We start from the raw sequence: 24,884 nt of genomic DNA on the forward strand, positions 1-24,884 counted from the left end.
CTGAACACACCAGGGTCTAAGATATAGACCTGGGACTCTAGAATCCTTTGCAGATTGACAATGCTCAACAGCTATCAGGTACCTTCACTGGAGGATGGCCAATGGTGTCTGGAAAACATTCAACACATTGAGGCTCAAACCAGTCAATCAGCATGGGTAACCCAGCGGCGTGTCCACATTTCTACATCTTGTTCACAAGGATGTGATGAGTGAACTGGCTTTGATGCCTTGCTTAAATCTGGATATTTGAGGCCAATTTCCCTACCCTGTCTACCAGGAAAGAAAGAAAAAAATATATCATCACATTTTTAGAAAAATTCATATTGGGTCTACTTGAACTTACTTCCTCATCTAGAGATTCACATAACAACCCAACTAATTATTGTTGCTGAAATCAAAGGAACAGATGCTGTGTTTACTGATCTACAGTGGTGGATTCCATTTTCTGAAAATCAGAACTACTTTTGCACATCTCTAGGTTTCTATTTTGCTCTCTCAGCACACTCTTTCCAAGTTACTTTGAGTAAAGGAAAAAAAAAAAAAACCACCATGATTTATAAATACCATTATATGAAATATGCAGGACTCCCTTTCGAATAATCTGTTACTAGTCGTTCTAGTTTGCTAATGCTGCTGGAATGCAAAACACCAGAAATGGACTGGCTTTTATAAAGGGGGTTAATTTGGTTACACAGTTACAGTCTTAAGGCCATAAAGTGTCCAAGGTAACACATCAGCAATTGGGTACCTTCAATGGAGGATGGCCAATGGTGTCTGGAAGACCTCTGTTAGCTGGAAGGCACGTGGCTGGCGTCTGCTCCAAAGTTCTGGTTTCAAAATGGCTTTCTCCCAGGACGTTCCTCTCTAGGCTGCAGTTCCTCAAAAATGTCACTCTTAGTTGCACTTGGGATATTTGTCCTCTCTCAGCTTCTCCGGAGCAAGAGTCTGCTTTCAACGGCTGTTTTCAAACTGTCTCTCATCTAGAGCTCCTGTGCTTTCTTCAAAGTGTCCCTCTTGGCTGTAGCTCCTCTTCAGAATGTCACTCACAGCTGCACTGCACTGAGTTCCTTCTGTTTGTCAGCTCATTTATATGGCTCCAGTGATTGAATTTAGACCCACCCTGAATGGGTGGGGTTACACCTCCATGGAAATTATCCAATCAGAGTCATCACCCACAGTTGGGTGGGGCACATCTCCGTGGAAACACTCAAAGAATTCCAATCTAATCAGCACTAAAATGTCTGCCCCACAAGATTGCATCAAAGAATATGGCTTTTTCTGGGGGACACAATACATTCAAACCAGCACACTAGTGTTACGTTTTTCATAATCTTTTTGAAATCTATTTCTTTAAAGTCTAAGTCATTATTTATCTTCCTACATATCCTAAATTCAAAGGTGACCTACCTCTTTCTCTCAAAGGGTCATCACTTCTTTCAATGACTTCCACCTATAAGCATGTGTGTGTGTGTGTGTGTGTGTATGCTGTTCATTTTAAAAATGTAATTTGAAGTTGGTATTTCACAAACTTCCAGGGTTCATGGAAACTCCGAAGAAAGTTAATTCACAATATGGTCTTTTACCTCCATCTAGAGGTCATTCTAGCTATAAATGCTTTGGAAAGAATCCTTTTTTCCTTTGAATTAATATTGAATATGTCCTTAATAATTGAGAAACATCACCATTTCAACAACCACTAAAACAACTCCATGAGAAACTCTGAAACACTCTTGATTCAGCACCAATGCTACGGTGAGAGTAGAGGCAGCAAACAAGAAATGCCGAGTATATAAGAACACAAGGTCCTGGGTTCTAGTTTCTTTCTGTTTTCCCATTTATTGTGTGACCTTGATTACTAATCAACACACATCACACATGCACACTCACACACACACACATATACACATGCTGTGCCTTATTTACCCGAACTATAAAATGGAAACAGGCAGCTCTGTGGACTACATGCTATAGGACATATGGCTATAATTTGTGAACAGTAGAGAACAACAAATATTTAAGACATTGTTTATAATTAAGGTCAGGCCCATTTGACCAACAAACTGCAAATCCACTGATGACTTTACTTTCTCAATTCCAGAGTAGTAGTATAGTCTGGTACAATGGAAACAATAGTCTTATAGAAAACTTACGTAGCCTTCAAGTAACAAAACTATTTCATTTTAGAAAAGATGAAGATTAAAAACCAAGTCTTAAAATTGTATGTGCTTTTCATTTATTCCCTAAATATTAATCTTTTAAGGGGATTATCCCTAAAGATTACATGTTTTGTTTTGAACTGAAGGCTTATAAACCATCAAATAACACTGTAGGCCAAGGGTCTGCAAACTTTTTCTGTAAGGGCCCAATAACACACGTTTCTAAGCATTGGGGTCAGACGGTCTGTGCTGCAAATACTCGAAACTGTTACTGTGCACAAACACATAAGTGTGGCTGTGTTGCTATAAAACTTTATATACAAAAAGTCAGACGGATTTGGCCTGCAGACCATAGTTTGTCATTCATGCTGAATGAATGAGAAAATGCTTTTATAACACTGTAATAATCTGAAAAAGATTCCAGCAGAGTAAGATCTTTTCTCAACATTTTATTACAATTAGTTACAGAAACAGTTAACCTAAATTACACATGATATTTCTTAAGTCAAAATTTAGATCTCTTTTTTTCATCACCCCAGACCTGACTGCTACTACTTAACTGAAAGAGAACATTTGCATTCAGTAGATGTTATATAATATATTCTAAGAATTAAGATATAATTGAAACTCAGATTTATTTGATTTTTGTCAACTGCTTAATTTTAATATTTTTAAAATTAAAAACCAATACTGATCAAGAAGTCATGTGCAACAAAATTGGACCATTATTCTGTGTGTGTTAAGATTTAATCTTGTGTGTTAAGAATTTCACGATTATAAACAAAGCAATTATTTCAGAACAAAAGGTGAGAAAGGGTGAACAAAGGAGAAGTAGCCAGATTACTGGAAGGCAGACTGGGCAACCCACTAAGGAAGAGTTAAGCATAATCTCTGCCTACAAGACGCATGTGGAGGTCCTGGTGAAGCTCTTGGAGAAGACTCAACACTGTTTCCCCATGAGAATGTGGAAACTCACACTGGTACAAGTCCTCACACTGAGCATTGACATCAAATGTCCATTTCTAACGTGATTCTTTGTGGGTGCAGACACACATGTGGGAGAAGGAAGAGGACAGAGGAGGGGGAGCAGCCCGGGAGAAAGAGGAGGCGCTCAGAGCAGCCCTCGGGTGTTCTCTCTGCATCTTCGTCTGACCAAGCTGCTCTCAAACCCCTCCAGTTGCGAGGAGATCACGAGAGAGCATGGCCGATCAGTACAAATTCACTTACAGTGAAGACTAGAAGTGGCAGAGTAGAAGTACCTGAACGCATATGTACGTTAATTTATTAGTACGTATAATGTAAATTAGTCGACATAGATGAAGTTGGCTAAAAAACAGCAGCTGAGACTTTATAGCCTGAAGGAGTGGTCTAAAAGATGTGGACCGGATGTTAACTGCACCCTTACCTTCCTCCTGGGATCTGGCAGAGGCATCAAAGGCACAAAGCAGTACTTTATGTATTAGATTCTCCAATTCCCAAAGCAAGATGCTCTACCACTCATGCATGACATGTTAAAAAAAACTGATTGAAAGATTCTGCCTGCCTTAGCCCCACACCCATCTCAAGGCCAATAACTCTGTGGAAGGACAGAGAGACAGGGAAGGAGGATTTCTGCAGGCAGAACTGTCAGGGTGTGGTGGGTTGCACCCCTCACCTTCTCATGGGAGAGGCAGGGGCTCAGCTTGCATCTCCTCTCATGCCAAGAGATGGCAGCTTCAGAAGAATTATTCATATTTTGGCACGAGCTCCTTGAAGCTGAGGGACATAGAAAATTTGACCTAATTCCTGCCTAGGAGGTTTTGAGATGAGATTTTTTGACTGGAGCTTCCCCTGCTGGTGGCAGAGTAAAGAAACAGGTATGCTTTGGGAGAATGGTCTGAGTTCAGTGTTCGGTGGAGCAAAAATGAGTTTCCTGTGGGACAAATGTGGACCTGAGAAAAGGGAGCGGTTATGAGGGAGACTGCTTAACAGTGCCACCTAGAGGAATAAGGAACCTCAAAAAAGGAGTGAATTTCTGGAAACCTAAGGCTGGGGGAAGGATTATAAATAATGTATAATCATAAATAATTATCTTCCAAGCTCCTAAGGTAACTCTGTTGTTGGGGGGGGTGGAGGGGCTAAATGAAACTAAAAAATGTAAAAATGCAACTACAAGTAATGAGAAGTATAAGAATTAAAAACAATATATTTATTTGTATTTTTTAAAATAATTTTAACCATACAAAGAGTTCACAACACAGCATACACAAGATCAATTTTTTGCCCCAGGGATATTCAGCTTTATCCATTCAACTAATTTCCCTAATTTCCCTTTTTCTGAGCTTTCTTCTATTGTGAACGACTTTTCTTTGCCCTGTGGAATATATATACCTTGACTCATCATGGCATTAAAAAATGGCCTGAAGTGCCCTAACCAGAAAATGAGAGATTTGAACTAAATGATAATTCCTGGATATAACTTACGGGGAGGCTCCTGTTGGAGTCTTTTGGGTTACCTGGCATCTCAATAGGATGCTGGGAGCTGCTTTCTTGATTTAATCTTGCCAGGTCTGTTTCCCGAGGCTTGGTCATTTTACTGATCATCTTTGGATGAGAACTTCTTCTGTAATGCATGCTCGGTCCCATCCCCAAACTCTTCCATTTGAGCTTAATTTGTAATGGTCACTTCCTCTCTGGGGCTACCACTTTTGCCCTACGTTTTTGTTCCAGATTCCTTACCTCCCTGAAGTCAGTACTGATAAGGCAACTAACTAACCTGGTCAGATTTTCCTCTTTTTCAGTGTTGCAAAAATGAGAATGGCAACCAAGAAAATGAATTACTTACACAAAATTTGAAGAGAACTTCAAAATATTCTGTAGCAATTTACTTTAAAAAGGTAGTGTAAATAATTCAATTTTTTTATTATCCTTGGATTCCTATTTCTGCTTATTTTAACATTTTTACTCTTATTCTCTCAAATAGATTTATTTCTTGATTTTGTGGTGGTTTTCATAAGTTTAAAGATTATTATATCTCATTTCATAAATGTTTAAAAATATTTGAAACATGTAAATGAGATAAATGTGTAAATATATGTTTAGTGTTTGGAATGGCTGAGTAATGAGCTCAGAAAATCTTCTCCCAAAATTCAGTGATTAAACTGGACAAAACTGTCAAAAGCAACCATTCAAAGACTCAGGGAATTGACCAAAAGAATACAACAAATTGAGAAGTGTTCATTCAAGAAAATCTACTGTTGCTTGGTAAGACCATGGGAGTCTGTGGTGTTTTAGCCTGATGCTGCTCCCATTCCATGCCCCTAGCTACATGGTGCAGTTCTAAATGATAAACAGTCTGTTGCCAGAGGAGGCAGACTTTATTTGGTGGAGCAGCAGGCAGAAAATCCCATGTCCAAATGCATTATCAAAAACAAGTGATCTCAATTGCGAAAATATCAGGGAAGGCTAGACTTACTGCTAGTCTGTGGTCTAGATAATGGTTAGGGCAAGCAACGGGCTGGCAGACCAGACAGAAATTTAACAGGAGGATGTAGGGAATGAGACAGCCGAAAGTGGGCCTTGATAACAGCATACCTAACCCTGGTGGTCTGGAAGCCCCGGAGGGTGCACCAGGCTACATGAACACTCAAGAGAAACTGGAGAGGTCTCTAGCAAGCTACTTATCTTGGACTAAACTCGAATCTTTGTGAATGCATAAAGTAAAAGTCAGGTCAGACTTCTAAACTGCCCCAAATTTGAATGCATTCCCTATGCTACACACAGATCCATCAACAAAGGGTAGAAGCCTTTTTGGTACATGGTATTTAAGCACAAATTCTGACCAATTATTGGCTCACTGTAAAGCTATGCTGACCCAGAAGTGACCTTAGAAGTCCAGGCTTAAAAATAAAAACAATAAAAAATTCAAAAGATATCAAAGGTCACATAGAGTGTGTGGGGGAAATGGACTCCACAGAATTAGGTCAGGCAAGTCACTAAAACAAACAAACAAACAAACAAACAAAAAGCAGCAACAATAACCACTCCTTGACATGGCAGAGGGGGCATAATCAGAATCCACAGTTGCTATACAATGTTATCTAAAATGCAGTTTTCAACAAAAATTATATATACAAAGAAGAAAAAGTGTGACCCAAACACAGACTTCAAAGAAGCTATTATAAATATGTTCAAAGAACTAAAGAAAATCATGTTTAAAGAATTAAAGGAAAGTAATGTGGCAATGACTCATCAAATAGAGAATATAAATAAAAAAATTGAAATTATATAAAAAAGAACCGAACGGAAATTCTGAGGTTGAGAAGTACAATATATGAAAAGAAAATTTCGAGAAAGGGGCTCTAGAACAGACCTGCGCTGGCAGAAGAAAGAATCAGTGAAGCTGAAGATAGACCAAAATACAATGTACAATCTGGAAAACACAGAGTAAAAAGAATAAAGATAAACGAACAGAGATTCAGAGAAATGTGGGACATCATTAAATACATCATTATATATGTGTAATGGAAGCACTATAAGTAAAGAAGCAGAAAAAAATATTCAAGGAGAAAATGGCTGAAACTTCTCCAATTTGATAAAATAACATCAGTTATCACATACAAGAAGCTCAACAGACTCCCGGTAGGATAAAAGCAAGGATATCCATACCCAGAAGTAAAAATGTTGAAATACAAAGACAACTGGAAGCAAGGGAAAAATGACTCATCACGTATAAGGGAACTACAGTAAGATCAACAGGTGACATCTCATTCAGAACTATGGAGGCCAGAAGGCAGTGGGATGACATATTCCAAATGCTGAAAGAAAAAACTGTCAAACAAGAAATTCTATATATAGAAAAACTATCCTTCAAAAATGAAGGGGAATGGGACAAGCCTTGGTAAACAAAGAGTGAGAGAATTTGTTGCTAGAAGATATACCTGACAAGAAATACTAATGGAAGTTCTTCAGATTGAGAGGAAGTGACCCCAAATGGAACCTCTATATGAAGAAATACGGAGCAACAGTAAAGATAACTGCATAGATAATTGTAAGGGAGAGCATAATTTTTTCTCTTTTGTTAATTAATTAAAAAGACAATGGTGGACACTTCCAGAAGAAGGCGGTTAGGAGAGACATGACAAAAAAACACCTCTGTGAAAAATACTAGATAAAAGCCAGAAAGTGACCCAGAACACCAGTTCCAGTGATGCACCAGCTGGACAAGGACTGCTAAATCCACAGGGACTGTGCACTTGGTGAAACTGGGAGTCTGCATTCTGAAACGAGCGAGTAAGCCTGCCAAATAACCGGCAGCCACACTGCAGTGTGGAGAAGCCATGGGTTGGAGTCTGGAGTTGGACTAGCTCTTTCTTAAAAACCCAAAAGTGGCTGTGGATACAGCAGCGAGAACCGCACAGGGAAGCGTGGCAGGAACGGGGTCTCTACAACCTCTGAGTACACCTCAATACCTGGCATGGATGATAGCCTTTTGTGCACCCACTGCTTATTGTCTTAGAGCTAGGAAAGCAGAGGTTAGCCAAAAGGGGAAAAAAACCACACCCCTTACAGCCATCTTCCCGGTGGGCTGGGAACACTCCTGCCTGGCACTGGCACCACAGTCCAGAGCTGTGCCAAAAAACCCAGTGCAATGGTAAGTGTTTCCAGCAATGCACGCACATGCCACAATATTGGGCATGGACAATAGCCTTTAGCACACCCGTAGCTAATTGTCCTGGAGCTAGAAAGGCAGAGCAGTGTGAAAAGGGGGAAAATAACATGCCCCATTCAGCCATCCTTTCAGCAGGCTGGGAACGCCCCTACACAGCCAGCGGCTCAGAACTTCCCTTGAAGGTCAGCACGCACTTGTGACGTAGTGCAACCTTCCCTCAGCAGAGGCCCTAGAGGGGCACGGCTTGGAAGAGGGACCCACTTGGAAATCCCAGTGACCATATGTCAATACCAAGGACTTGTGGGTCAGTGGCAGAGAAAATCTGTGGCGAAACTGAAATGAAAGGTTAAACCCTCGAAACAGCCTTAAATCTCCAGGAACACCTGAGAGCTTTGATTGTTAAAGCTGCCCTCACTCCCTAACTGCTCAGACATACACCCCACATTCAGGGCAGACAGCACCAACTACACATGCAAAACTTGGTGCACCAACTGGACCCCACAAGAATCAGACCCCCACACACCACAAAGACAAAGTTGGGGAGAACTGGCTTGAGGGGAATAGGTGGCTCACAGATGCCACCTGCTGGTTAGTTAGAGAAAGTGTACGCCACCAAACTGTAGGTCTGACAAATTAGATAGAAGACTTTGAATTAGCATACATATCCTAAAAGAACCCTATCAAGTTAAGCAAATGCCAAGAGGCCAAAAACAACAGAAAATTTTAAAGCATATGAGAAAACCAGACGATAGAGATAACACAAACCCAAACACCCAAATCAAAAGATCAGAGGTGACCCAGTACTTGGAGCAATTAATCAAAGAACTAAAGACAAACAACAAGACTATGGCACAGGATATAAAGGACATGAAGAAGAGCATGGCACAGGATATAAAGGACATGAAGAAGAGACTAGAAGAGCAAAAGAAGAAATGGCAAGAGTAAATAAAAAAATAGATGATCTTATGGAAATAAAAGAAACTGTTGACCAAATTAAAAAGATTCTGGATACTCATAGTACAAGACTAGAGGAAGCTGAACAATGATTCAGCGACCTGGAGTATGACAAAATGGAAAATGAAAGAACAAAAGAAAGAATGGAGACAAAAACTGAAAAAATCAAAATGGACCTCAGGGATATGATAGATAAAATAAAACATCCAAATATACGGCTCATTGGTATCCCAGAAGGGAAAGAGAAGGGTAAAGGTCTAGAAAGAGAATTCAAAGAAATTGTTGAGGAAAATTTCCCAAACCTTCTACACAACATAAATACCCAAAGCATAAATGCCCAGCAAACTCCAAATAGAATAAATCCAAATAAACCCACTCCAAGACATATTCTGATCAGACTGTCAAATACTGAAGAGAAGGAGCAAGTTCTGAAAGCAGCAAGAGAAAAGCAATTCACCACATACAAAGGAAACAACATAAGACTAAGTAGTGACTACTCAGCGGCCACCATGGAGGCGAGAAGGCAGTGGCACGACATATTTAAAATTCTGAGAGAGAAAAATTGCCAACCAAGAATTCTTTATCCAGCAAAGCTATCCTTCAAATTTGAGGGAGAGCTTAAAATTTTCAGACAAACAAATGCTGAGAGATTTTGCTAATAAAAGACCTGACCTACTTGAGTTACTAAAGGAAGCCCTACTGACAGAGAAACAAAGAAAGGAGAGAGACATATAGAGAAAGGTTCCATTATATTAGATGAAGATGCATTTTTTAAGCCATATAGTGACCATTGAATATAAGTTTGGCTTTATTAACATCATAGTCATCATAAGACACAATGCTATATTAAATTATTTTTAATTACATATTTCGGAGATGAATAAACAGACATTGCAGAATGGTGATATTATGAAGGAGAAAACATACATCCTATTCCATGCTACCATTTCTTTCACTCTATTTCAAATGGATAACTCAGGTTGATGCTATGGCATTCTTTCTGAAACACTAGAAGTCAGAAGATGAAGATACTTGCCTCACTTTTCTGACTTGCTGATTGTAAATGTGGTCATCTCACTTAACCTGTAAGATGACTCTTAGTTTCCTAATTGATAAAACAGGAATTAGACTAAGAATAATTAAAAACTATTCAATTTAAGTCTGAAAATATATACTTCTTTTGAAAATCCAAAGGAATACTCTAATACTTTTTGAGAGCATTGAAAAATGTGTATTCTCAATTATGTTTTATTGGTTGGTGTAGATTAGATGCCATTGTCTGGACGTAGGCATGGGATATACAGAGCAAAGGCAAATAGGGAGCAGTGGTGGTGAAAATGTCTATTTATATATGGAGAGACATCTGTTATTGTAGTCATTGAACCACTAAATTTAAGTGGCAATTATTAACTTCTATTTCATACACTGAAACAAAAGAACATTAATTGTGTACCCAAGATTTGCTATTTATTGCATAGTTAATGGAAATTACTGAACCATTTTAGCTTCTGAGTTCAGATAGAGGGTTTGGCAAAAAAAAATCTATTTACTTTCTGATCCCTAAGCTTGTACAGTTTACAGTGAGAATTCCTATAAACAAAACAAAATTATCTCAATGCATTTAGTTCCTTGGTTCAGATAAAAATAATTTCAGCAGCAAGGGTTTTGTGTAGGCATGTTTGTAAAAATACAAAGGAGGAAGAAGGGGAAGAATTGATCTGTATTCAGATTTATTCTGCAACGTATGTATGGTGAGAATAGTGCAACAATATCCTCATCTGTAAAATTTATAACACGGGCACTATTTTGTGATATCAAATAAGATGACTATAAATATCTGAGAATTAAATACTATTCTGAAACTTAAAAAAAATAATAGAGAGGAATATAGGGAAAAAATATACCTATTGCAAACTAACCACAGTTAGTAGTATTTAAACTTTCTTTCATCAACAGTAACAAATGTACCATACCAATACTATGAGTCAACAATGGAGGGGGGGTAGTTAGGGGTACGGGAGTATTTGAGTTTCCTTTTTTTTGTCTGTATTTCTTTTCCGGAGTAATGAAAATGTCCCAAAAATTGAAAAAAAAAATTAATTGCGGTGATGGATGCACTGCTTTATGATGGTACCAGGGCAACTGATTGTACACTTTGGATATTTGGATAATTGTATGATATGTGAACAATCTCAATAAATAAAAAAAAATTTTAAAAAGACAATGGCATAAAACAATAATTATACAATTGTGTTCTTGGGCTGATAACATATAGAGATAGCACAAGGAGGGAGAGAAAATGGAGCTATAATGGAGCAAGGAAATGACACTATGGTATTTGAATCCATAGGATTGAAGAATTCATAGGAATGAAGAGTACCAGTAATGGTAAATATGACTCTGCTGTATGTTCTTTTCCCTCTAACTTTTTTAGAAGACATAAGAGTCTATAAAGCAATAATTATGACACTGCTTTAGAAGACATAAGATTGTATAAAGCAATAATTATGACAGTTTTGTTGGGTTTATATCCTATATAGACATAATATATATGACAACAATAGCACCAAGGAGTGGGAAGTAGATAGAGCTATGTTGGAGCAGAATTTCTATATTTTACCATATGCTCTGTGATAAGTTAAGATGCATATTGGGTCTTTAGAAAAGTCACTAAAAAAATCTCAAAAAATATAATTCAAAATTAACAAAAGGAATGAAAATAGTATACCATAAATTATGCATTTAATATAATATAGCAAAGGAGAAAGAAAGGAGCATAAAAAACATGAGACACATAGAAAATATATAGAAAAATGGCATATGTAAATCCTACTATATCAACAATAACATTAAATGTGAGTGGGTTAAATACTGCCAAAAAAGGGCACAGATCATCAGTTTGGATTAATAAAAATAACATCCAACTATATGCTGTCTTCAAGAGACATACTTTAGATTCAAAAACACAAATAAGCTGAAACTAAAAGAATGGAAAAAGGTATACAATGCAAACAGTAAAAATAAGACAGCTGGAGTGGCTATACTAATTTCAGACAAAATATACCTTAATATAAAACATGTTACTAGAGAAAAAGAGGAACACTTTATAATGAAAAGATATTTAACTCATGAGGAAGATATAACAATTATAATCATATGTGCACCTAAACATAGAACCCTAAAATACATGAAATAACAACTGACAGACTTGAAGGAGAAATAGATGATTCAATAACAAGACTTGAAGACTTCAAAACCCTATTGTCAATAATGGAAAGAGCTCCAAGACAGAAAATCTGCAAGAATATAGAAGATTTGAACAACACAATCAACCAACTTGATATTTTTCTCAAGTGCACACAAAACATACCCCAGGAGAGACCATATACTAGGCTGAATACATTCAAAAATCATGGCTATAGTAAATAATACAATTATGAAAATGTGCTTTGATTAATTGTAACAAGTGTATCACTCCAATGCAGGGTGTGAATAATAGGGTGGTATATTGGAATCCTGTATAAACCCACAACTTCTCTAAAATATTTTTAAAAGGATTCAAATCAAACAAAGTGTGTTTTCTGACTGCCATGGAATTATATTAAAAACTAACAACAGAAAGAAATTTGGGAAATTCATAGATATTGGGAAATTAATCAACATGCCTCTAAATAATCCACTGATAAAATAAAAAATCAAAAGGGAAATCAGAAAATATTTTAAGCTAAATGAAAATGAAAATACAGTATATCAAAATTCATGGAAGTAATTAAATCCATGCTTACAAAGAAATTAATAGATGTAAATGCCTATATTAGAAAAGAAGACCTCAAATCAATAACCTAAGCCTCCACATTAAGAAACTAGAAACAGAGCAAACTGAACTGAAAGCAAATATAAGGAAATAAAGTTAGAACAGAAATCAATGAAATAGAAGACAGAAAACAATAAAGAAAATTGATGAAATCAAAATTGATTTTTTGAAAAGAACAACAAAATTGAGAGACCTTCAGCCTAACTAACCACAAATTACCAAAATTGATTCAAGAAGAAAAAGAAAATTTGAATATACCTATAATAAACAAAGAAATTGAATAGTAATTTATAGTTATTTTTAAACTTCCCCAAAAGAAAAGCCCAGGCCCAGAAGGCTTAACTGGCAAATTCTACTCAACATTTAAAGAAGAAATGACATCAATCATTCACAAACTCTTTTGGAAAACAGAGCAAGAGGCTTCACTTCCCAACTCATTTGGTTACCAAAGCTAGACAAAGACATCAGAAGAAAAGAAAACTATAGGCCAGTATTCCTCATGAATACAGACATAAAAATCTTTATCAAAATATCAGCCAACAAAATCCAGAAATACATACAAAGAATTACATACTATGACTGTTCTGGTTTGCTAAAGCTGCCATTATGCAAAATACCAGAAATGCATTGGCTTTCTTTTTTTAAGATTTATTCATATACCATACAATCATCCAAAGTATATAATCCATTGATCACATTGCCATCATATAGTTGTTCACTCATCACCCCGAACTATTTTTTTAAAACATTTTCCTTGTACCAGAAAAAAGAGAAAGTAAGAATAAACAGTTAAGAGTAAAAACAGAACACCTAAATTGTGCCCCCCCCCGCCCTATTTTTCCTTTATTTTTTCTTTCCTCCGTTCTACTCATCCATCCATACACTGGATAAAGGGAGTGCGATCCACAGAGTTTTCACAATCACACTGTCTCCCCTTGTAAGCTCCATTGTTATACAATCATCTTCAAGATTCAAGACTACTGGGTTGTAGTTTGATAGTTTCAAGTATTTACTACTAGCTAGTCCAATTCATTAAAACCTAAAAAGAGTTATCTATATTGTGTGTAAGAGTGCCCACCAGAGTGACCTCTCAGCTCCTTTTGGAACCTCTCAGCCACTGAAACTTTATTTTGTTTCCTTTCACATCCCCCTTTTGGTCAAAAAGATGTTCTCCATCCCATGATGCCAGGTCTAGAGTCCTCTCCAGAAGTCATATTCCATGTTGCCAGGGAGATTTACACCTCTGGGTGTCAGATCCCATGTAGGGGGGAGGGCAGTGATTTCACCTGCCAAGTTGGCTTAGCTAGAGAGAGAGGGCCACATCTGAGCAACAAAGAGGCACTCAAGGGGAGACTCTTAGGCACAATTATAAGAGGCCTAAGCATTGGCTTTTAAGAAGGGGACTTATTAGTTCACAAATTTCCATAAAAGTGTCCAAACTAAGGCATCGACAAGAGGATACCTTCACTGAAGAAAGGCCAATGGCATCTGGAACATCTTATGTCAGTTGGGAAGGCACATAGCTGGTGTCTGCTGGTCCTTTGCTCCTGGGTTGTTTTTCAAAATGGCTTTCTCCAACATGTCTCTGGGCTTCTGTCTCTCTTAGCTTCTCTCAGCTCTCTGCCTGGTTCTCCTGGAACATTTCTCTCTGTGTCTGGGAGTCCTCTCTCAGCTTCTCCAAGGCAAACTCTGGGCTTCATCTCTTAGCTCCCATGCATCTTTGCTTGTTCTCCCAGGGCAAACTCTGGATTACATATCTTAGCTTCTCTCCAAAATGTCTCTCTCAGATTCTCTGAGCTTCTCCTCTCTGAGGGCTCTCTTAAAGTACTCCAGTGAACTAATCACTTGATAGGTGGGGTCACACGTCCATGAAAATGGTCTAATCAAAGAGTCTCACCTGCAGTCTCACATCTTCATGGAAACAACCTAATCAAACATCCCACCCTAATCATAAGACTAATAAGTCTGCCCCCACAAGATTGCATTAAAGAACATGGCTTTTGTGTGGGACATAATAGATTCAAACCAAGCACAATGACCAAGTCAGATTTATCCTGGGAATGCCAGGTTAGCTTAGCATCCAAAATTTAATTAATGTAATATACTATATTTATAAATAGAATAAAGGGTAAAAACCTAATAATCATCTCAATAGGTGAAAAAAAAGAATTTGACAAAATTCAACACCCATTCATAATAAAAACTCTCAGCAAAGTAGGAATAGAAGGAAACTTCCACAACCGATCAAGGGCATCTACAAATAACTTTTGGCTGATATTATACTTAATGTTGAAAGACTGAATGCTTTCTCCCTAAGATCAGGAACAAGGCAAGGATGTTTGCTTTCATTACTTCCACTCAACATTATTCTAGAGGTTCTAGTCAGTGCAATCAGGCAAGAAAAAGAAATAAAAGCTACCCAGATTGGCAAGGAAGATGTAAAACAATCTCTATTCTCAAATGACATTGTTATATATTTAGAATATCCTAAGGAATTCACACATACACAAAAACTACTAAAAGTAATAAATGTGTTTAGCAATGTCACAGGATAAAAAAATCAATATACATGTAATAAAATGAATTCTACTTCTATATATTAGCAGCAAACAATCTGAAAATTCAATCATTAATATAGTTCCATTCACAAAAGAACAAAAAAAGAATAAAATACTTAGGAATAAATTTAACAAAAAAAGTTCAACTTGTACTCCCAAAACAAAACACTGCTATATGAAATTAAAAGACTTAAATAATTGGAATATATACCAATATTACTAAAATGATATTTAGCCTAAAATAAGAAAACAGCTTTGAAATTTTTAATGAACAAACATTGTCTATTTAAATACCCTAAACACATGGCATATTTTAAGATATTTTATTCTTGGAAAGATTCTGTCTACCTTTCATTTAGAGACATGGCATCGTTTTAGTATGTTTTCAAACCAAATGTTATATTAAACTAGATTTCATTAAGATGAACCGTGTTCAAAACCATTTGACTTGGTAGATTCACTTGTGAAATCTTCAATGGAAGTTTAGCTAAAATATATTTACAACATGCATAATGAAAAATACATGAGACTGTGACAGAACAAGAACAATTACTGTGCTATCCCCTAAACAGATTTTTCAATGAATGTGACTGACAGGATAAAAGGGTCAATAATATTTTAAAAATCTATTGTAATGCATAAATAATATTAAATTTGTAAAATACTGCACAAATCATATATACTTACCACAGATGACAATATCCATTCATAGGTGCTCTATTAATAGCTCTTTCCCCTAATGTTTTCCCTGAAAAATAAAGGTATCTATACTTAGTACCTTTATGTGCATTGGTAATGGTGGTGGTGGCGTGGATTAAGTCAGTGGTCCTCAGAGTATGGTCCGAGGACCAAGAGCATCAGTGTCACCTGGGCACGTGTTAGAAAAGCAAATTTTCAGCCACACAGCAGGTCTACTTGATCAGGGATTGGGACCCAGAAATCTGTGTCATATAATAAGCCTCCAGTGATTCCACTGGATTCCAGTTAGAGAACAATTGGACTAAATGATGTAACCAAGTACAAAAAAAAAAAAAAAAAAAAAAAAAAAAAAGTCATTCAGCCATCATTTGAAAGGGTAATCAAAATTATTTTGCAATCAGTTCAACCAACATTTATTGAGTACCTACTATAAGTACCATATTGTGTGACCCTCTGTGAAAATAGTCAAATAAGACACAGTCCTTGACCTCCAATGGCACACAATCCAGTAGTCAGCAGGTACATAACAAATAAATTGCATGTGAAAAATAACACGGTAAAAAGAGCTCAGCAGAGTAACTCTACCTGAATTAGTCAGGGAAGGCTTCCCAGAGAAGTTCTCTTCTAATTAATTAGTCACAATAAAGAGCATGCTCAGTTACATAAATAATTTCCCCAAAGCATTTTACTTAGTTTTAAAATAATTTTAACAATGTAATAACTACTTTGGGTAGAAGTTTGTCTAATGGCTTAAAAAATCTAAATGCTTGCAACCAAACAGAACCACATTCTGAAAATCCTTCTCAAAATGGGCCATTTTATCTTATTTCTTCATCCTTTTTCCCTTGCTCCATTTTGCCTTGACTAGAATATCCAATGACCAGAAAAAAATGCTTCTCTAAATAAGTGGTTGAGATATTCTTTACAAATAAGGATTTTTCATTCTAAAATCATTGTTCTATTTGTTAATTTGTTAAGGTGGCACTATATAGGTCTATATGAAGGAAACTACTATGTGTAGAATCTACATAAACTAGAAAATGTCAAAAGTAAAGCACTTTAACGATACCTAATATACTGGGGACATATTACAGGAGTCAGTAATTTTTAAATGAATGATTAAAAAACATAAATATTCTTTAATGTGCAAACATCAAAAACCAAAGTAACATTTTAGCTACATTGTCAAATGAACAATAGCTTTTAGCTAACAATCACAAGCCTAAGATAGAAGAGATTCCTTCCTTGAGAATATAAAGGAAGCTCAGTAGTATACAGACTGGTTTCACAGCCTCAATCATACAGCCATAGCCTGAAAGGAAGGCTATTTCTCTTACAGAATTGTATTTTGTGATCTATTTGAGGCATTCATATCAATCACTTAATGATGAAACTTATAATAATGTTCCTTTAAACATAAGATTCTTATTTTATGTGGAATACATGGTATGATAAAAGAAATTTTAAAAGCTGAAATTTTAGTTTTTTCAGTTGCCTATTGTAATTGCTCAATTTTTTAATGCAGTTTTATTGAGATATATTCACACAGTGTACAATCCATCAAAGGATACAATCAATGGCTCACAGTATCATCACATAGTTGTGCATTCATCACTACAATCAATTTTAGAACATTTTCATTACTCAAAAAAAAAAAAAGAGAAAACCGAAAACATGGCTGGCATCTGCTGATCCCAGATTGTGTTCCAGCTTCGCTTTCAGCTCCTGTGCATTCTTCAATATGTGGCTCTTGGGACATTTTCTCCTCTCTTAGCTTCTCTGGAGCAAAAGTCTGCTTTCAACGGCCATCTCTCTAAGTTGCAGCTCTGAGGTTCTTTTGTTTGTGAGCCGCTTTATAAGACTCCAGTGAACTAATCAAGGCCCACGCTGAATGGGTGGGGCCACACCTCCACAGAAATATTTAATCAGAGGTCACACCCTAACCAAAGGTGTCACTCACAGTTGGGTGGGTCACATCTCCATAGAAACAATCAGAAGGTTCCAACCTAATCAACACTAATACCTCTGCCCCTACAAGATTGCATTAAAGAGTATGGCTTTTTATGGGGCACACAACATACATATACAAACTGGCACAACGTCCCATACCCCTTATGCCTCGCCCTGTCATTGACCTCTAGCATTGGTGTGGTACATTTGTAAGTGCTGATGAAAGAATATTAACCTGTTACTGTTAACTATAGTCCATAATTTGCAATAGGTGCATTTTTCCCCATATACTGCTCTATTATTAACTCCTTGTAATAGTTTCATAGATTTGTTCTAGTTCATGTTAGAAATTTTTTTGTATTTGTACTGTTAATCACAGTCATCGTCCACCACAAGATTTACTGTGTTATACAGTCCTATGTCTTAACCTCCAGCTTTCCTTCTGGTGACATATATGACTTTAAACTTTCCCTATCAGCCACATTCACACAAACTCAGCACTGTTAATTAAACTCACACTAACGTGCTACCATCACTTCTATCCATTTCCAAACATTTAAATCCAACCTAGTTAAAAATTCTGCACATCGTAAACAAGTGCACCCCATTTTCTCTCCTCATTCTATCTCCTGGTGTGCTGGTTTGAATGTATTATGTCCCCCAGAAAAAGCCATATTCTTTGATGCAATCTTGTGGGTTACACATTTTAGGGGGGATTAAGCTGGAACATTTGGATTAGGTTGTTTCCATGGAAATGTGCCCCATCCAACTGTGGGTGATAACTCTGATTGGATAATTCCCATGGAGGTACTACTCCACCCATTCAGGGTGGGTCTAAATTAAGCCATATAAATGAGCTGACAAACAGAAGGAACTCAGTGCAGCTGAGAGTGACATTTTGAAGAGGAGCTTCAGCCAAGAGGGACACTTTGAAGAACGCACAGGAACTGAGAGAGGAGCTGCAGATGAGGGACAGTTTGAAGACGGCCATTGAAAGCAGACTTTTGTTCTGGAGACGCTAAGAGAGGAAAAATGCCCCAAGAGCAACTAAGAGTGACATTTTTGAGGAACTGCAGCCTAGAGAGGAACGTCCTGGGACAAAGCCATTTTGAAACCAGAACTTTGGAGCAGACGCCAGCCACATGCCTTCCCAGCTAACAGAGGTTTTCCAGATACCATTAGCCATCCTCCAGTGAAGGTACCTGATTGCTGGTGTGTTACCTTGGACACTTTACGGCCTTAAGACTGTAACTGTGTAACCAAATAAACCCACTTTAAAAAAGCCAATCCCATCTCTGGTGTTTTGCATTCTGGCAGCATTAGCAAACTAGAACACCTGGTAACCTATATTCTAGATTCTATGTCTGTGAGTTTATATATTATAATTAGTTCATATTACCAAGGTCATACAATATTTTTTGTGTCTGACTTATTTCACTCAACTTAATGCCCCCAAGGTTCGTTCATGTTGTCGCATGCTTCAGGACTTCATTACTTTTTACTACTGAATAATATTCCATTGTATGCATATACCACATTTTGTTCATCCATGCATTGCTTGATGGGCATTTGGGTTGCTTCCATCTTTTAGCAATTATGAATAATGCCACTATGAACATTGGTGTGCAAATGTTAATTTGTGTCCCTGCTTTCAGTACTTCTGGTTATATTCCAAATAAAGGGATTGCCAGATCATAGGACATCTCTATACTTAGCTTTCTGAGGAACCACCAAACCGTATTCCACAGCAGTTGTAACATTTACATTCCCACCAACAGTGAGTAAGTGTTCCAGTTTCTCCACATCCTCTCCAACATTGTAGTTTCCTTTTTGTTTGACAGTGGCCATTCTAGAAGACGTGAAATATTCTCATTGTGGTTTTGATTTGCATTTCCCTAATAGCTAGTGAAAATGAACATCTTTTCATGTGCTTTCTAGCCATTTGCATTTTCTCTTTGGAAAATGTCTATTCTTATCTTTTGCCCATTTTTAAATTGGATTGTTTGTCTTTTTATTATTGAGTTGTAGGATTTCTTTGTATATTCTGGATATCAAACCCTTATCAAATATGTTGTTCCAAATATTTTCTCCAGTTGAGTCAGCTGCCTTTCACCCTCTTGACAAAGTCCCTTGAAGCACAGAAGTATTCAGTTTTGAGGAGGTCCCATTTATCTATTTTGTCTTTCATTGCTTGCACTTTGAATATAAGGTCTAGGAAACTACTGCCTATCACTAGATCTTGAAGATGTTTCCCCACATTTTCTTCTTAGTGTGTTATGGTACTCTCACTTATATTTAGATCTTTGATCCATTTTGGATTAATGTTTGTATAGGGAGTGAGGTAGGGGTCTTCTTTCATTCTTTTGCATATGGGTATCCCATTCTCCTAGCACCATTTATTGAAGAGACTGGTCTGTCCCTATTGAGTAGACTTGGGAGCCCTGTCAAAAAATCAATTGACCATAGATCTGAGTGTCTATTTATGAACTCTCAATTTGATTCCATTGATGAATATGTCTATCTTCATGCCAATACTATGCTGTTTTGACCACTGTGGTTTTATAATATGCATTTCTTGTAATGGTCCTTCCCTGGTCTCCCAAGCCCCAGAACTGCTGTTTTGGACAGTTTCTGTCTGTTCTCCAAGTGTTTTTGGTGGAGAGTGAGTTCTGCCTCTCCTTATTCCACCATCTTCCTGGAAGCTGTCTCACTCAATTGTTTTTTAAAGAACATATAATTTAGTCCTAAAAAAACTCTTTCTGTCCTGAGGCTGTATGTATTTTTTTTTGTACCAGCATATATTAAAATAGATTTAGCTTTAATCCAAGTTTAGTGGTTCATCACCACTCAAGGATAATCAATCTTTAAAAAATACTTACCAAGATTAGCATAATGTTTCTTTTCCTGTGTATTTGTAGATAGCTCATACATGTCTCCATGAGCACGAGCAAACCGCCAAATAAACTCTATTTCATCTCTAAACTGAAAAGAAAAGAAAGTATTGTACAACAATAGTTTATCTTATTAACTTGACCACACTATGAATGTTTTCCAGTGAAATTTTTTAAAATTATGGAGATCAATGGGTATTTATAGATGAATCTATGCATAACATATATACATATAACATTTTAAATTCAAATATTTATAATTAAGAAATGTGACCTAATACGGTGTTACACTTCGATCTTAAAACCAATTATTTTATCCAGACACTATCTCCACTTGTGTAAAAGGGGAAATTGATAGGTGTCAGAATCTACAAATTCTCTACTACACCATTCTTGTCTTGGAGCTGTAGTAACCTCTTCTTATTTTCCTTTCTAAATATTGCTATGATACCTCAGTGAGTGTGGTGGTTACTTTCATGTGTCAACTTGAAACCGCCAATTAGCAACCACTGAAATAGCCCCTCCCTTATTGGTTTGAAAAAGTTTCCATTTCTTTTTTTTGAGCTCCCTCCTTCTCATGTTTATTCAGAAGAAGCTTGCTTCATTGCAAGAAAAGTTACTGTTTCCTTTCCTTTGCAGCATCTGCTAAGGCCAGCTCTGACCATTTCTAGCCACTGAGCATGCTAAGCTTACATTTTAAGACCAAGTATGATTTGCAATGGAGCATGCTCTGCTAAACCATTCCCTTTAGCCTGCCTTCCCCCAACTAGATTAGTCCACAGCATCTCCCCCCATCCTTATCCACCCCTTTTAGCCCAATTCCCCAGACAATATAAGACCCCAGGCTCCATTTTGTTTGGAGAGACTAAACTGAGGCTTTCCGTCTGGCCTCCTTGTCGACTATGCAATAAACTGTTTCTCTTCTAGAAATCCTTGTGACTCAGTATTGGCTTCCGTGCACATCAGGCAGACGAGCCCACTTCTGGCAGTAACAAACTTGGCTATGCTGTGGTGTCCAGTTGTTTGATCGAGCAAGCACTAGCCTGATGGTCACTGTGAAGGTATTTTGTGGATGGATTTGCATTAAAAGTCAGTTGACTGCATCTATGGCTGATTGCATCTATAATCAATAAGGGAGATTGCCCTCAGTAATACAGAGAGTCTCCTCATCCAATCAGCTGGACATCTTTAAAGCCAGAACTGGTGATTTCAGAAGTCAGAAAGAAGAATTTCTCTCTACTTCAGCCAGTCAGCCAGCTTCCCGAAAGGAATTCAACTTCACCGTTACTGGAGTTTATAGCATGTGGCCTGTCCTATGGAGTTTGGAGTTACTGGACTTCAGAATCACCTTTATCGGAGTTTCCAGCTTGAGGCCCACCCTATGGAATTTGGGCTCACCAGCCCCCAGAGTCATATGAGCCAATTCCTATAATAAATCTCTTAATATCTATATGTATGAATATTATTAATCTCTTTATATATGTGTATATTATTAATTTCTCTCTTTCTCTCTCTTTCTCTCCCTCCATACATATATATATATCTCCTGTTGGTTCTATTTCTCTGCATAACCCCAATACAATAAGCATTTCAAATACTATCTGTAAGTTGGATGGCATATACTCAAAAAAGAAGCCACATTTTCCACTTGAATTAATAACATAACCCTGGAAACTTCATATAACTTTTCGACAAAGGTTAGGCTTAAATTGAACATGGGAAATAACAAACTTTATTTCTCCCTGGGATATTGCAACTTGCCCCCACCCCTGCTTTTCTTTGGTGGTGGCAGTGGGAAGGTTGGGTTTCCAATTTGGAGTCAACATTGAACACTGAAAAATGACTACTGGTAGAAATAGCTTTAAATAGTGATAGCTGTTGTATTGCTAATTATAAAACAGAACAGTCAAAATGTGGTGCCACCCTCCCACCCCATAAAGCAGTATTAGATGCATTGGCATAATGTCCAGTTCTTCCTCTTTCAGGCTTCGTAAACTATGAAACAATTATTACAGTCATAATGTAAATGGGATAACAGATTAAATAAAAAATTAAAACTATGCAAACATGTTCTTGTCACACATCTCTTACCTTTTCTTTGTGGTCACACAGTAGTTCAAAACTGTCCATCTTTCCAGACTCACTCTCACGTAAATGATCTGCCTTCTGTAGAAGGATGTCTAAATTTAATTCCTCTATATGTGCATTAAATGCCTGAGGGACAGGAAAACTCTGTTCTTCTGTGTCAGTATTAGCTGTAATATACCTAAAATTGTAGAAATAATCATCAACTCCTTTGAAAGCTAGACTCTAACAGAGTGATCCTTTCAAAATGCAAGCCAAATCATGCTACTTTTCTGCGTGAAACCCTGTGCTGACACTCCTGTTCACCCAGTCCTAAGGGCAGTCTATAAGGCCCTGTGTGATTTCTCCCCCACTCCCATTAGCTCTCGTACCTCACTGACTACCGGTCTCTCCTCACTCACTCAACTCCACCCTGGCCTCCTACCTGTTTCTTAACCATGCCAAGCACACTCCCACCTCAGGACCTGTGCTCTTCTCTCAGACAGCTACATATCTCACCCCTCACCTCTTTCAACTCTCTGCTCTGATGTCACCTTCTCATTGTGGCCCATCCAGACCACTCTGTTTCTGTGCTATAACCTCCCCACTCCACCCCAGCACATTCCCTTCATCTCCAATCTCCCTTCCCATGTTTAACATGTTTTCCATTGCAGGTATCATCTTCTAACAGACTATGTAATTTACTAATCTATTACATGAGCTGTTTTTTTGTCAGTAACTGCCTACCCCCTGCCACTAGAATGCATCTCCCTGATGTAGGGTTCTTTGCTTTATTAACTGATGTATCGAGTGCCTAGAATAGCACATGGCACACAGTGTATACTCAATGAATTTTGCTGAAAGGATAATAGAGGGTTGTAGGAACTTAGCCATTACTCAAACGTCCACCTTTTTTTTTAATGGTTCAAGATGATGTTCCAACTTTTTAACTTAGTTTTTAAAAATTAACGTACCCTCTACCATTTCATTTTTGGTGGCATTCAATGGAAACAATTTATTTTTATTTATTCAAACCCTGCCTTGCTCTAAAAATATTTTAAGGACTTCTATAGGGCTATGTAACACAAAAGAGAACAAATTAGAGTTAACATAGAAGCAGTGAGAAAAAAAAAGATAAAAGCAAGGCCAAAGTGAATGAGGTCAATAGAAAAAACAAAACATACTTTAGAAATCTGTACATTTGCTATAAGGGACACAAATGGGCTCTACATCTTCTATGAGGCAATGCAATAAGTCACATAACTCACAGTCCCTTTTGATAAATCAAGTTTTCAGGAGAAGTACAACTATTTCCAATATTAAGACTCCAAATAAACTTCTTTCAAAGTTATTATATGTGAAATAACAACCAAATTCTTCAACAAAATTCACTATAAAGGGAAACTCCATTCTTCCAGTTTTTGCTTAAACCAAAAACCTCAAAAACATCCTTGACTCTTTTTCCTTCAAAGCCATAACCAGTCTGTTGGTAAATCTTGTTGGTACTACCTTAAAAATATATCCAAGTTCAGCCACTTCTCACTACCTCTGCATGACTTCCCCTCATGTCTTCCTGCTTTTGTCCATGACCCAAATAGTCTATTTTCAACACAGTAGCCAGAATGATTCTTTATAAACTTGAGTTAGATCATGTCATTCCTGTGCTAGAAACCTTCCAATGGATGTCCAACTAAGAGTGAAACCTAAGTCCTCACTGCGGCCCACAGGGCCTCACAAGCCCTGGCCCCTCCCTCTGACCCGGTTTCCCGCCACTCCCCAGTTTGCTCACAGCACTCCAGGCACTCCAGCTTCCTTGCCATTCCTTGAACACATCAGTCACATTCCTGCCTTAAGACCTTTGCATTTGCAGTTCCTTCTGCCTACTATGTTCTTATGTACTTCATGTCCTTGTTCAAATATCACCTTCTCATTCTTTACATGGAAAACCTACAGGAATTTACAAACTGTGAGAATAACTAGAGAGTTTAGCAAGTTGGCTGGATATAAGAATAACATAAGAAAGTCAGTTTTATTGCTATTTATAAAGAATATGCTCCATTTATAATGATCTCAGAGAATGTGAAACACCTAGGAATCAATCTAATAAAAGGCATGTGAAAATTCTATGGAGAAGATCATAAAAGCTGT

At 37.3% G+C, this 24,884-nt stretch overlaps 1 protein-coding gene across 12 annotated transcripts in view; it reads right to left on the reverse strand.

The window, feature by feature from the left end:
- The window catches only part of RMDN2 (regulator of microtubule dynamics 2), an 85,697-nt gene that overhangs the window by 37,393 nt on the left and 23,420 nt on the right, over positions 1-24,884 (reverse strand). For all 12 annotated transcript variants that reach the window (XR_005212371.1, XM_037807022.1, XM_037807021.1 and 9 more), the window contains 3 exons: positions 22,764-22,938; positions 20,661-20,763; positions 15,820-15,880 (listed from right to left, as the gene is read on the reverse strand). Coding sequence is in view for 11 of the 12 variants with exons in the window: in XM_037807022.1 (XP_037662950.1) it covers positions 15,820-15,880; positions 20,661-20,763; positions 22,764-22,938 (339 nt within the window). In the remaining variant the exon portion in view is untranslated. The remainder of the gene's footprint in view (positions 1-15,819; positions 15,881-20,660; positions 20,764-22,763; positions 22,939-24,884) is intronic.

This window comes from Choloepus didactylus, chromosome 17 (genome assembly GCF_015220235.1).
Source record: "Choloepus didactylus isolate mChoDid1 chromosome 17, mChoDid1.pri, whole genome shotgun sequence".
NCBI classification, from domain to species: Eukaryota; Metazoa; Chordata; class Mammalia; order Pilosa; family Megalonychidae; genus Choloepus; species Choloepus didactylus.